The 14,830-nt window shown below is 40.9% G+C and overlaps 1 protein-coding gene across 9 annotated transcripts in view; it reads right to left on the reverse strand.

The window, feature by feature from the left end:
• Window positions 1-6,964: 6,964 nt before the first annotated feature.
• The window catches only part of PDE5A (phosphodiesterase 5A), a 124,885-nt gene continuing 117,019 nt past the window's right edge, over window positions 6,965-14,830 (reverse strand). For 8 of the 9 annotated variants that reach the window (XM_077934007.1, XM_077934004.1, XM_077934002.1 and 5 more), the window contains 7 exons: window positions 14,691-14,778; window positions 13,215-13,315; window positions 12,960-13,037; window positions 11,308-11,371; window positions 10,123-10,197; window positions 9,192-9,275; window positions 6,965-8,387 (listed from right to left, as the gene is read on the reverse strand). In XM_077934007.1, the coding sequence (XP_077790133.1) occupies window positions 8,250-8,387; window positions 9,192-9,275; window positions 10,123-10,197; window positions 11,308-11,371; window positions 12,960-13,037; window positions 13,215-13,315; window positions 14,691-14,778 (628 nt within the window). In that variant the 3' untranslated portion in view covers window positions 6,965-8,249. Of the gene's footprint in view, window positions 8,388-9,191; window positions 9,276-10,122; window positions 10,198-11,307; window positions 11,372-12,959; window positions 13,038-13,214; window positions 13,316-13,388; window positions 13,784-14,690; window positions 14,779-14,830 lie in introns of those variants that run through there. The other variant, XM_077934009.1, reaches the window with a different exon arrangement.

Genomic DNA, 14,830 nt, shown 5'->3' on the forward strand with positions numbered 1-14,830 from the left:
ACTTTAAGAAACACCCTGCAAGCATTTCTCACTTAACAAGAGACTATTGTGAAACAAAGTACTGTACCAAGATTACCCACTATTCAGCAATAACCAGTGTAACCTTCAATATAGTCAAATACCTGCCATTTAAAACTTGGTACTCCAGTTTCCAAAAAAATGAAGATACTCTCTCCTTGCCAGGAACTTGAAATACCCTCTGTACTAGTTGTCTGAACTTCTACTTATCTAGGATGTTACATACCCAAAGATAAACCAGACGATAAGTAGGACACATTCTAGGTCAACTGTATGCTGTTAGATGGAAGATGGCCAATAAATGGAAGTTGCTTTTCGAGTGTTTACAATGATCCAAGTGAAACAGTTCTCTTCTTGCATTTATTGTAGAAAGCATGGAAAATAGTACAATAAAAAGCAAAAAGTTACTGAAGTAGCAGTTGGAGAGTAAGTTACTTAAATGTGTATTTTCTCTCCCAGACTGTATAGTACATTTTTAGGGGGTGGGGGTGGGGAAGGGATAAGTCTCTTAACTGGTTTAAATAAAGAGTGTTTGTGACTCTAAGATAACAGAACCAAGGACCCAGGACCCCTCCAGAGTTAAATATGACTTTAAAAGAAAACACCAAATACATAATCCATGACTTGGCCTAGTACAAAAATACTGTGCTCAGAAACTATATATATTTGTTCAAATGTTTCAAAAAGGCAGAAGATTATCAACACACCGAGTGACAACATGTTAGGAATTTCTACAGAGTTAAACTATAAAAGTAATATATTTCAAAACTGTACAGTGTTTTCACTACATTCTTAAGAAACACTTACATGGTCTGTGTCCTGTGTATCTACAGAGAAGTTAAATTCTAACTTCGTTTACAATTCCACTGGAGGAGTGGAAGGGACTATATCAAAACAGTTGGGTGAATTTTACTGCAGTCAAGGATTTGGTCCAGAGTTTGTAATGGGAATCGTAAGACCTTATGTACAAGCAAGAAATGTGACAAACCTTATACCATCAAATAAAATAGCTCATTGTATTCAGTTAATTGGATCCAGCTATTCAGCTGAATTGCTTTCTAACAGTTATTTTTAAGTCATGGTACTCATACAAGTCATCTGCAATAGACCTCTTTTAAGGAAAGTTTTCACATCAACTTTCTGATGACCATATTCTGTATCAAACAGTGTGCATCAAGTCTAGTATCAAAATAATTCTGATGACATCTTTCAATGTTTAAAGCCTCAACGTGGAGCTCTAACCCAAAGGATACACTTTGGAAATGGCAGCAAAGTCATGACTTTAATTTTAAGGCCCTTTCTACAAATGCATGGTCATCATTAAATGACTGCAAGATCAAATAATTACTTGCATGTCGCCATGGGTGAACCTGTCAGTTTTGGTTTCCCTCACTTTTCCAATCTTAAATTCAGTTCACTTGATTTTTGCAGCAGTTTGCTATTTTATGATTCTTTTTTTCAATTCTATACCTGAAGATTTAGACATTTTTTCATGCACATTTCTCCTAATATATACACTTTGTACATATTTTTCCAAGCAATTTTCTCCGCTATAATGCATTATTGCAGATTATTCTCGGCAACATATGCATTTTTAAGCACAGCTTTCCTTAAAAACACAATTTTAATGCATTTTATTTTTTTTTGTCTAGAGAAGTTTCAGAAAATTTGGAGAAGTGTGAATGTGGTTTGGGAAGTACAAATTACATGAATTAAAATGCAAACTGAATGAATTTCTCCCCATCCTCATTTGCATCTGTAAAAGAACCATCACAAATCAAACGCCACATATTCAATACTTTTTTTTTTTTACAAAAAATCACTGCAAATTTAAGTTGTACGTTATTAAGTGTTTTCGACTCCTGAGAAATCAAAAAGGTTTATGTGCATGGGGACTATGCACTGAAGCAGGATGGCTTTCCCTCGAGTGCCCATCATTTTGAGGAGTACTACTCTTTGGCAGTAAACACCCATAAGCAAATGGTTACGTTCACAATGAAACACTAGTGCCTGTCTGGAACATACCCAGGACATTGGGTATTGTCTTTGGGATCATCCCTACCCACAGTCTCATATACATATCTACATCTCACAAATAGATGTGCAATCAGTTCCTCCCTGTCAACAGAAACTTACAGAATGCCAATTTTGCCTTTGAGTTCAGTTCTTAAAAAATCAACACATTTCTTAGGTATGAACATATTGCATTTCCAAGTGATTTCTGCTTTCTTTGCAAGTCATTTAAAAAATAAGCCTACGGTACATAGAGCGACGAGATTCTATAGAATTTTGAGACCAACATCTAATTAAATTACTTTAGTCTTTCTTCACCATTTGCCCTGGGGACAAATTATCCCTGAATCAATGGCAGCTTTTCAGAACCAGAAATAGATTTAAGATCCATTTATAACAACATATACATGTGCTCTAATGCTATAAAGGTAAAGGTACCCCTGCCCGTACGGGCCAGTCGTGTCCGACTCTAGGGTTGTGCGCCCATCTCACTTAAGAGGCCGGGGGCCAGCGCTGTCCAGAGACACTTCCGGGTCACGTGGCCAGCGTGACAAAGCTGCTCTGGCGAGCCAGAGCAGCACACGGAAACGCCGTTTACCTTCCCGCTATAAAGCAGTACCTATTTATCTACTTGCACTTAGGGGTGCTTTCGAACTGCTAGGTGGGCAGGAGCTGGGACCGAAAGACGGGAACTCACCCCGCTGCAGGGATTCGAACCGCCGACCATGCGATCGGGAAGCCCTAGGCGCTGAGGTTTTACCCACAGCGCCACCCGCGTCCCCCTATAGCTCTAATGCTATAGACAGGAGCAAATACTATGGGCATGCTTCAATGGGCCTCTAAAGTCAGTATCTCCATTCTGCATCCTCTGTGGTTACATATAAACTGTTTTCCATAACTGTGAGGAACACTCACAGAATAACTTAATTGGGAATTGTTACCCTGCAAAGCCTGAACAATGTTGTTGATCAGGGAGATCAATCCCTGTTTGATCAGGGAGATCAAAGCCCTCTTACCACTCTTCAGAACAATATTTAAACAGTGGTGTAGTACCTAATCCATGTTAGTGATCATTAGGATTACTGAGATTGTTAACTAGATGAAAAGCAATGCTTATATCAGCACTGTGGGAATTTATTTCCATGAAGAGCTGTTGTAGATAGGAAAATATCCACTTACTGTTCTTTAACCACTCTGATTATATAAACTAAGTGCCAACATGTGTCCAGGATTACCCAGTTAAGAATACAACCCAATACACACTTACTTAAATGGCCTTGGCCCTGTATATCTGAAAAAATGTCTCCACCCCCATTGTGTAGCCTGGACACTGAGGTCCAGCTCTGAGGGCCTTCTGGTTGTTCCCTCACTGCCAGAAGTGAGGTTACAGGGAACCAGGCAGAGGGCCTTCTCGGTAGTGGCACACGCCCTGTGAAATGCCTTATCAGATGTCAAGGAGATAAATAACTATACAATTTTTAGGACACCTGAAGGCAGCCCTGAATAGGGTAGTTTTTAATGTCTGAAGCTTTATTATGTTTTTTATCAGCTAGAAGTCACCCAGAGTGGCTGGGGCCACCCAGACAGATGGGCAGGGTACAAATAATAAAAGTATTGTTATTACCTGAGGATAAGTCCTTTTGAATTCAATGAGGCTAACTTCTGAGTAGGTATGTATAGGATTACAGTGCAAATTATTTTCATAACAATTTAGTACAGTCATACCTCAGGTTGAAGTTGCTTCAGGTTGAGTGCTTTCGGGTTGCGCTCTGTGGCGACCCGGAAGTAACGGAACACGTTACTTCCGGGTTTCGCCACCCGCACATGCACAGATAGTCAAAATGACATCACACGCATGTGCGGAAGCGGTGAATCGCGGCACGCGCAGTCGCGCGTTGTATTCGCTTCAGTATGCAAACGGGGCTCCGGAACGGATCCCATTCGCATCCTGAGGTACCACTGTACTGGTGTACCTTGGTTTTCAAGCGTCTTGGGAGTCGAACGTTTTGGCTCCCAACCAGAAGTGATTGTTCCGGTTTTTGAACGTTCTTTGGAACCTGAACATCTGACAAGACTTCTGTGGCTTCCGATTGGCTGCAGAAGCTTCCTGCAGCTGTGCCTTGGTTTCCGAAAGTTTTGGAAGTCAAACGGACTTCCAGAATGGATTTTGTTCGATTTCCAAGGTACAGGGAATTCTCCATGCAAATCTATCAGAGAGAGAGAGACAGACCCATTTTAGAGGACTGTATTTGACATGATAGTTCAGAAGGGACATGTGTAACATATGGAACAAAGAGTAACTAAGCTTGAATATAAAAGCATTGACTACTATGTCAAATAAAGCCATCAGGCAATATTAAAATCTTCCACTCTGGGGAAATGTGCACTGCCATTCAGCCGTCGTCTCTCTGCCCTGATCTGCCAGCAGCATGGGGCGACCTACTTAGCTTCAAAGTGCTCCTGGGCACAGAGGGCTGATGAGATTATATTGATCATCAACAGTACAAACAGGCAGTTATTAAAAAGGTCAAGCATGTGGTTTCTTATTATTTTTATCGTCTGTGCATGTGTGAGCATGCATATCATTTTTTCAGTGGTTATCGAGACAAAGTAGAAAGGAAGTCTTTTGCTGAACCAACTCATAGCTATAGAAGGTTGCATCCACTAAATGCTGCAACACACTCGCCGACTTCAGCCAACTTGCTAATTTGCAGAAAGGCACGTCTTGACCACCCACACTTAAACTAACATTTCAGGTTTGTTTGTTTTTATTGCACATGGCTGCATACACACAGCCCAACTGAAATTATTAACTCTACCCTGCGCAAAAGTGAATTCGGTTCAGATCCCTGCCAGCAATAAAACTACAATTTGCTGCTAGATATTCAGTCATCCAGCTCTATCAAGCTTTCCCCCCTCTCTATGTGAGACGTGATCCTCAGTAAGAAAAGATTCAGGTGAACTACTAAAAGTCCACACGCATGGAAATTAGGCCTTTATATTGATGGATGCTGTTTGCATCATTAGGGATATTGTATTGGTGAGCCTATTGTGATATTTTATTGTTTGCGTGGTTGCATTCATATGACTGTTGGTTTATATACCAAATTACTACAAATTATTTTAGAGTAATGCTTTTTAAAAAACACAATACTCCACATAGGTTTCTTTCCACCAGCTTACCAACACATATACAATTCTATGATGCTACAGCCATTGGTAAGATCTCTGCCATATAGGTTGCTCCTGTTTTTATTCACACTGAGTTGCCAAGTGTGTTTTGCTTGACTTGAGCAATCTGGCACTTTCGACAGAAGTGATGGAAGGAAACAGAAATTTCCATCCCATCCTGGGCTCATTACAATCAGTGGGGTTTCCGTTCCACTTCAGTCTGCCTTCCACTAAAACCTAAGTTATTCATCTTGCCATCTGCCAGGGCCAAAACCTACATGATTAATTATGTAATTAATTTCAACACACTGCAATGGTATATAAATGTCAAAAACAACACAGAAAATAATATAATTATAAATGTGACATTTGCAGACTAAGAAAACAGAGACAGGGAATACCACTTATTTGCTTGTGTGATTTCTGCTCCTGACCTTGGGATGACCAGGCAAAGCGAATTTTTCAATATGTCTAATCAACAAATGCAGCCCACTTTGGAACAATGTATTGTGCTTGCATCTGTCCTGTACTTATTGTGCTCTGGAAAAGCAGATTGATCTCCATGATGATGTGTGGATGATCTAGTCTTGAGGAAAGGAGGCTGAATGTGGTCTTCATCTCCTTATACGCACAAGCTATACACAGTGGTCAAAAGATTGCAATTGATTGATCCTCTGGGGATAATGTTGAACAAAGATGTTGAGTCTGCTTTGCTGGTACTTCAGATCCTAAGGTTATTGCCTTAAATGGCAACTGTTTTGGTGGAGTAGTTGAACCTGCCTTACGTACAATCCAAATGTACAGAAACAGCATGAGACAAAGCAGAATATTCAGCCCTTCCTGGAGTGTTCGAGGCTGAATGTTTGAATGCACTCCCATAAAAAAAAAAAAAACCCTGCACATGGAAAATCTAGCATGTCAAGGAGAACATTTCAGGCCTACTCTTCCTCCTGATGTGCCAGTTGTCTATATGCAGGGAGTTGGGTTTTTTTATATATGGTCGGCCACATAATATATCCCATGGAAAAGTGGCACAATTACAGAAGGACTGGAACACATGAATCTTCTGAACATGCAGCAGGCCTTTAGATCTTGGATATGGAAAATATATGAAGTTGGCCACATAATACTTTTAATGAACAAACATTACAGCTTCAGTATGTGGCACATTTTTGTACCTGTGTGAGCATATACACATGCTCCGTGTCCCAAAATTAGCATGAATACCACACAACTGAAGAGTATCTCCCAGTTCATAAAAAAAAGAAGTGGCAAAAATCTAACAATGGAGAAACCTGTTTCCATTGTCAGATTTCTTGACCTCTTTTGACTGCATTTGAAAGCCCCAATTGTGAGGCCAACAGTCCCTTTTATGGGACAGATGGAAGTGGTTTTGGGCCTGCGTTTTCAGATTGCAGTCAAACATCACACAGGTTAGTGAGTCTCCCAGCTATTCCTAAAACAGAGGTAAAAGCAGCTCCTAATCGTTTGGGATGTTGAGGAATGTTCTGGATCCTTTGGCAGAAAGCCTTGTTCCTACTTTGAGAGCTATGATGGCAGTTGTACCCTCCCTGACAAACCCCAGTCCCAAAAGTACAACTTTTCAGATAACTGCGCAAAAATCAATGCGACCTATTTGATAGGTGTGCTTGCTTGCTGCTAGTTTGTCCTAAAAAAGTATTACACATGTGAAAATCATCTTTACAAACATCTGGGTACGGCTAAAGTTGTATCCACAAATAAACACTACCAGACAAAAATCTCATTTTTGACATGGTAACATTACTGGTTGCAGGCAGTGAGATGGTATTTTAAGATTTGTTTTGTCTATGTCGAACTAATACTCGTTGACTTCTTTAAAGTTATCGTTGTAAGCTCCCTGAAGTATTCTCAGTTGTTTCCATTTCTGCTTTCTGCTTCAATACTCTGCGGTTATGCTTGTTCCAAGTCAAATGGTCTTATGAAAAACCAAAAGCATTCTTCTTTCCAAAATTCACTCATAAAAACCTCTTTGCAATTATGAGCAGTTGTTTTTAAGTAGCCTTGGCTATTTCTCAGCTCTGATCTCTTTAATTTGATTCAGTTTTACAATATCCAGAGCAATTCTCAAGTTCTGGACTGGGCCTAGTTTTCTTCACTCACTCACATCGCTGCCAGCTTCAGGTCATTCCCCATTCCACAATTTCAGTAGGCAGGGTGGCATTGAAGCATGTTTGCTGTGGGATGATCCCATCTCATTGAAAGTAGCCCCAATGTCTACACAGTCTCTCTTCCGTCTGTCTCCATTCCCCATTTCTCTTGACTTTGATGTCTTCTTCAGACAACTGCACTTTTAAGCTATGATGCTTTAAGAAATGTCAGGCAGTTCCATCTATAGATCTTTACCAGCAGCCTGGGACTGCTGGGTAATTAACAGCTCAAGTTCATTTAAGGTGAAGCACTCTCACAGCAGGAAAAGGCACAGGAGCAATATATTCTCTCAAGATACTGTGCTTCATCCCTGACTTTCTTTGGAATAAAGAGATATTGGATTCAGCAGCTCCCATAGTGAACACTGACCACTAAGCTCCTCCATGTTTCTCAGGCTCCCAAAGGCAACACTGCGCTCTCATTATTTACACTTACAGAAACAGACAACACAAAAGGATGAAAAAGGTGCTAAGTATGGTAATTGTTTTAAAGTACTGGCCATTGACTGAAACTAAACAACTATGTACAACTGAGAACAGCAGTCCTAGAAACTCTCCTCTTCTGTACCGTCTTATAAAGCTGAGCAGAGCAAACTGGACCTGCTAAGTGCAGACCTCATTCTCCCTCAAATAAACAGAATATTGGAAATATACAACTATGATACATCATACACAAAAACGTTTATGTTACGCTTCCGAATGCTGTGCAAAAATATATGTCTCCTTGTTCTTTTAAAATACAGCAGTGGCAAATTATACACCTATTTCGTACAGTGTCTAGCAAAACATTTAAGTATCTCCAAATCACTATATATAAATAGCTTCTTTGTAAACCAGCATTCCTAACGAAGTGCTATCTCAGTTCCGTTTGGGCTGATTGCTTTCTCCATTGATCAGGTTTGTTTCTTGCTGTTCGGCTAATGCCTGCCATTTCTGCCTGTTCTTTCTGCAGCCCTCCAGCAAAGGATAGCAGGCTTCTGAGACGTGTGTCATCGCCTGCAAATGGAAAAGCAAATCAGACCCATCAAAACCTAAGAAAGGGGAAGGGGGACTTCTCTTCCTTAGCGTTTAGCAGTTTCACAGAATATACTGGGAACTGAACATACAGAAAACATCCAAGAAGCAGCTTCCCAGCATGCTCCTGGCTGAGAGGTGCAGTCCGCAAATGGCAGTGGATCTGGAGGAAGGCAGATTCCCCCTCTCTGCATGCCACAAGGCTGCCTCAAACTGTCTGCAGGAAGCTAGCCAGGCTTATCCCATGGCCTGCATTAGTGCCACATCATTCCTACACAGGAACTGCACCTTTCAAGGATATATCCACAGATTTGGGAACCTGTGTCACTCCTGGGTTGCTGGACTCCAGGTCCCATCGGCCAGCATAGCCAATGGTCATGCATGATGGGAGATGTACTCCCAATATCACCTGGAGGACCAAAGATTCATCACCCCTGAAATAAAAGAACATGAGGTTCTTTGGTCAAATTCCAGATACCCACCCACTTCAGGCAAAATCATACGAACAGACCCATGAGCAGTAAATAGAGAGAAATCCCACTACAATATTTCAGAGATCTCGCTTGATTATTTTATTGTGTAAGGGTCCTTGCTTGGCTGTATTTCCTTTGTAGGAAAGCCAAAGAAGTCCCATTAAAGGATGTGAAACTTGATTGTGCAACCCCACTTCCCACAGCCAGATCTGCATATAATGCTTTTGAAGACAAAGCGCAGATTTGAAGACAACGTTGGCAGATGACACAGATGCAAACACTCTCACTGTACAGGCCGCTCCATATATGGTACCTCATAGAGCTGCAAGCAGATGGCATCAATGAATCCAACTTGCATGCTGGGGATTTTGTTTTTCTTTTCACGGTTCATTAAATCCTGAAAAATCAAACGAAGTTCACTTTGAAGCAAGACCACTTGCCAAAATGTGGTTCAATTCAGCGATGTTTTGTCATTTGTACACTGCATAGATATATATATGTGATATAAAAATTCAACATACATACATACATACATACATACATCACAGGGCATGCTAATAAGCCATAATTATAGTCAGTGCTGGCCTCAAAGAGGTTGTCCTGGGTTCAAATCCCATCTCAGTCCAAGTTTCCCTAAGTAGCCTTAGGAAAGTTACTTTCTCTCGGCTTCAATTTTTCTATCTGTAAAGTGGGAATTGCAACAATCTGCCTCCTAAGTTTCTTGTGAGTATACAACAGTTCAGAATAACACTGAAAGTGGGGCCTCTGAGCTTGAAATGACCAGAGAGAAAGCTGATGCAACTGTAAGTATGTAGATGGAAATGGCTGCAAAATACTTTGCTTCTCCATTAATGCTACTTCCCATACTATTAGCAGAAAATGCTTACTTCTTTGCGAAAAACATTAACTACTCAGCTATAATTGGTAGACAGTACAGGGGTTGTATCCCAGAAAGTCATCCTGTTAGTGCAAGGACTTTCCCCCCATGTCGACTCCCCATGTGTGTTCCCCAAAAGTTTTACTGAGGGTTCCCCCAATTCACATGTTGGTGGGTGGGTTGCACAGGCTGAAGTCTTGTACTAATGAGATTAGTTCATTGGATACAGGCCTAAGTGAATATGATTTTCAGATGCTAGAGGAGGTGTAAATTTTGATACTTCATGTGTAAAAACACCATCTAAAATGAATTTTCGGTAAAAACAACAACAACAACCATGTTATTTAAAGATAGTTCTTCTACTTACTGTTGGTTCTATATTGAGTTCTTTTCTCTCCTTATCACCTTGGTCAAAGAATTCTGTAGCTACAAGTTCAGCTATCTGCAAGTTAAAAGACAAAGATCTCAGTCACTTTGTGGAGTGAGTTTCAACAATATTTAATAATACTAATATATAAGCAGATGCAATAAATATTCAATTATTCTGTCAGAAATGGCCAAGAAAGACATCAACAGTGTACAGAAATCAAAAATACATTTATATCCAAAGAAGTTCAAGTAACAATTTATACAATAACTAATGGTGCAATCAAAACCCTCACCACTTGCCAACCGTGGAAGGGGAGGCAAGAATAATTTAACCTGATCTCTACACCAGCCCCACACTAGAAGAGTGATTGGCAGTTCAGCCCATTTCACCACCTGAAATGAAACGGGAATGTGCTGCTTCTTGTCTACTCCACCACTTCAACCATTGATGGAACAGGCCCTTCTCACTGAAACTCAGAGATGGGGGGCATTCTGGCTGAGGAGGCAGCAGTGGGGTGGGCAGGGTCTCGCTTCTTGAACTTCCATCACCTGAGGCAACTGCTTCACCCTGCCTAATGGGTGAGTCAACTCTGATGCCATCACACACTGGCAGTAAGCCTAGCTTGGGATCAAGCCCCTTTTCAATGCCCCTCGCAGGCAGGGGTATTGCCAGCGGGGTACTGTCAGAGGGCCTCCAACACATAAGGGGGACGTTGGCACTCTGTTGGTGGCAGCTGGCAAGAGGCAGTTCAGTGTGAGGGGGTTCAGATTGCTCTGCTACTCATAAACAAACAAATAAAATCAATGAAATATTTAGAACCTCTTGCTTAACATTCTCATCTGGTTTATGCAGATTTCAATACCCGTCCCCCAAAGGATGCCAGTTTTCCAAGGATACTTTTGCAATCTCTTTTGCAATGTCTGTTTGTACGGTATCACTCCTTTGCCAGGTTTCCCATAGTAATCCTTCTTTTGAAGCTTTCAATCGCTGGCAATCAATATTTGTGCAAGAAACAAGAGGCTGCTGATCTTCCTTGGTATAACAAATTTCATCTTTGTTTTGTTTTAAGTTGCTACAAGAGGCAACGCGTTAAAACGGGAGGAAGTTTGGTGGGAACAAATGCTCAAGGAAACTGTGGGTTGCCTTTTTGTAGATTTGGACAGGCCTTTGGCAGTTACTTACCCGTTGCTGAACAGGCCACGGCTTTGTTATTGCTGACAAATCACATGCAGTCATCAGCATTGCCCTGTAGAAACCATGAAGCCAAGATTTTGTGCATTATAAAAAGCATTGCATCTTGGCAGCAGAATAAAAATGGGTATGGTATGCAAAATCATGTAAAATAAACGCTAAAACAAAGCCCAATCTGTTTTTCATAAATGGCAAAGGAACCATAACATTGTTGCAAGTAATTAAAATCAGCTAGTAACAAATAGGACTTGGAATTCCTATTATTATAAAAAATGTAATATGGAGTGTTCCTGTTCAGTGTTCCAGCCAGCCAGCCAGCCAGCCTTTTATCAGATACTCCATTCCATTCCTCCTCCTTGCCAACAGATACTTAGCATTCTGTGGCCACTGAACTTGCCCAGTCACCATTGCCCTGTGCTGGTTTGGTGGGGGTTTAGATTTTTCTACTTCTGCAAACCTTGAGGTTCCCACAAACATGATGATGTCTCCCTCTTGGGGTTTTAAAGATTTTTTAAAAATATACCATTCATAATTCAACACCTGAGGTCACTATTAATATATATGATTAGATACTTACCCCCTCTGATGTAATTCTAGACTAGGATTGCCAACCCACAATCCAGTCTTTGTTTTGGCTTTATCACTAGAACAGGATATTTTAATCACTTTCCAGTTCCTAAATAACCCCAGTGCTGCTGACGTATGGGCTGTTTTAAATCCCTGTCTCACTGAGAATGCAAAGGCCTTAAGGAGTTTTATGGAGTACAGTGGTACCTTGGGTTAAGAACTTAATTCGTTCTGGAGGTCCGTTCTTAACCTGAAACTGTTCTTAACCTGAGGTACCACTTTAGCTAATGGGGCCTCCTGCCGCTGCCATGCCACCACCGTGTGATTTCTGTTCTCATCCTGAAGCAAAGTTCTTAACCTGAGGTACTATTTCTGGCTTAACAGAGTCTGTAACCTGAAGCGTCTGCAACCTGAAGCATCTGTAACCCGAGGTACCACTGTATCAATGTTTTGAAACTAAATCTATGCATTTCACACAACCTCTGCATGTGGCCAGGTGCAGACTGGACATATTTTTATTCAGCTTGGCCATAAATGGCTCTGCTCTTCAATTCACTTGCGTATTAACAAGCAGCAAAACAAGCTGAAAAGTTTACAGAACTCACTGTACACTGATCAGGTGAGCTGAGCAAGTGGCAAAGATGTCACATAATTTGGTCACATGCAGAATTGTTCCCTCCTTTTCCATGCAGTCCCATCAAGGCAGGGTTACATGGCACTGGTGATGACTCCATTATTGCAGGCAGAGCTACTACAACTTTAGCCTGACCTTTCTCATGCAGAATAAATAACCTTAGGAATACTGACTTTTAACAGTTCAGTGCTTCAGGACAATGCCTGTATTGCAAAGGAACAATATGGTATTCTGTCAAGGCTGTTTCACCCTGTTTGGAAATTGCATGGAAGGTTTACATAACCATTAGAAACCAGTTGCTCACCACCATTCATCAAGAAAGTTCTTTCTGTTCTCTTGTACCCCAACCCAAGCATTCAATGAAACTAAAGTTCTGTGATAGCTGGCCTAGGCTAACACAACAAAATCACACAGAAGCTGGATACTATATTTGCTCACTTACAAAAATAGCTCCTTTTGATAAGGGTCTTCCAGGTTAAACTGTTTCTTTCTCAGAAGGTCAAAAAACTCTCCTCTTCTCCTGAAAGCATTATAAGATAACTATTGTTTATAAATGAGCTTAAAAGAAAGACATTCTATGCTTTTACATTAAAAAGGATAATCTAAAGGAAAGAAAGAGAGAAAGAAAATGTTCCACAGGTGAACTGTGACTTTTCCAAGAACAGCAGCTGTTTGCAATAATGCTAGAGCAACTTACTTAATGTACAGTGCAAGATCTGTGGCCAGAATAGCTTGTTTGATCATTTTCACGGTAGCCTTGTATTCCTCAACAGAAAGGCCGCTGAGAATCTGGTTGCCCTTCACACACACAAAAAGAAACAACAACAAACCAATGTTTGTGATTACACATAGAACATTTCACTAATTTGTCAGTCTCCACAATTTTGTTGTCCAGATTTTAAGAAATGGCAAACTTCCCCAACCCCCCAAGTTGCTCCACTCTGAAACACATAGAGCTGCATTAAAAAGTCTTGCACCAATGAGAACTGGGCCCTGTTCTCTTTTGTTCTGTAGATTTGACACACTGCTATATTTTCTTGCGAGCAAGGTAGCACATGGAAAGGCAACCCCCATCCAAAACTCCACCTCACCAGGGTTTTAATTAATTATTTGCTTTTCTAAGATTTATATCCCACTTTTCTTCCCATCGTGGAACCCAAAGTAGCATACATGTGGCTTCCAGAAGATGTCCCATACAGGCAGCTGACCAGAGCCAGACCACCTCAGCTTCAGTATTTGAAGGCCTCATGTGCCTTCAAACCTACCCTGGGAAATTGACATGGAAGGAGATCCCCATTAGACTCTAAGAAGGAAACATGGTTCTTCATTGAGAAATCTAACTATTTTCTTGGCTTTGCAAACAAAAAACAAAAAAACTTGTTTCTTATCTACAAGAAACAACACACACCTAAAATGAAAAAGAACAGGCAATCTGATCCCTTGGCAGCCTGCAAAGTGTTGCTAGATACTAGTTGGCATTCAGTGGCCTATTGGGCAGGGTAGTAGCAGAAGGAGGAGTAGTAGTAATGATAATATGATGATGAAATAAATGAACAGTGTGTAATGCAGACCACGGGATGAGGCAGTTAGCAGTGCTCTTTTGTTTCAGATTTAGGATATACAGTACACACCTAAGAAAATATACATAAAACACCTTGAAGAGCAGGATTTACACTGCCAGTTAAAAGATGTTTGCTTATTTGTTCAGGTGATGCACAGGCTAAGTTTAAACTTCAAGAGTTTTTTTGGTTTTGCAATACTTTTTGAAGACCATTGGAGGAAGTAACATCCCGTGGGTATGTACCACTGGAGGAAGCAATATCTGATGGGCATCCCTCTTGGAATTACTCTATGCACCTTCCAACAGAACTTGATGCTATAACAGCAGTGCTCGCTCCGCAGAAATATTAACTAGATTAATGAGCATGAAATACCCCTTTTGCTTTGATGCCAAGGCAATAGGTACTGAAACTGACATGACCAATGGCGCTTATATAAGCTTATCGAGAAAAGCTTGGTGGCTCTTAGAAGGGCTGCCTTTTCGTTCTTGTCCCAAAAAGGAATAAAAAAATACTTAAGAATGCATAATGCTGGGAACCCATCCAAAACTAAAAATAAAAGTGAATTGGGCAAGGTTTCCCTCCAGTGCACACATGACAAGAAAATCATTTACCGGGGTATTCAGGATCATCAGGCACTGATCAAAATGGTGATGCTCCATGATTGAGTGGCAATACAGCTGGGCAAGGGGGTGTTCACTTCTGAAAAGGGAGAACAGAGGGCACACAGCATATTTAACTGGCACATGCGACA

The sequence above is a fragment of the Podarcis muralis genome, chromosome 9 (genome assembly GCF_964188315.1).
Source record: "Podarcis muralis chromosome 9, rPodMur119.hap1.1, whole genome shotgun sequence".
Classification (NCBI taxonomy): domain Eukaryota; kingdom Metazoa; phylum Chordata; class Lepidosauria; order Squamata; family Lacertidae; genus Podarcis; species Podarcis muralis.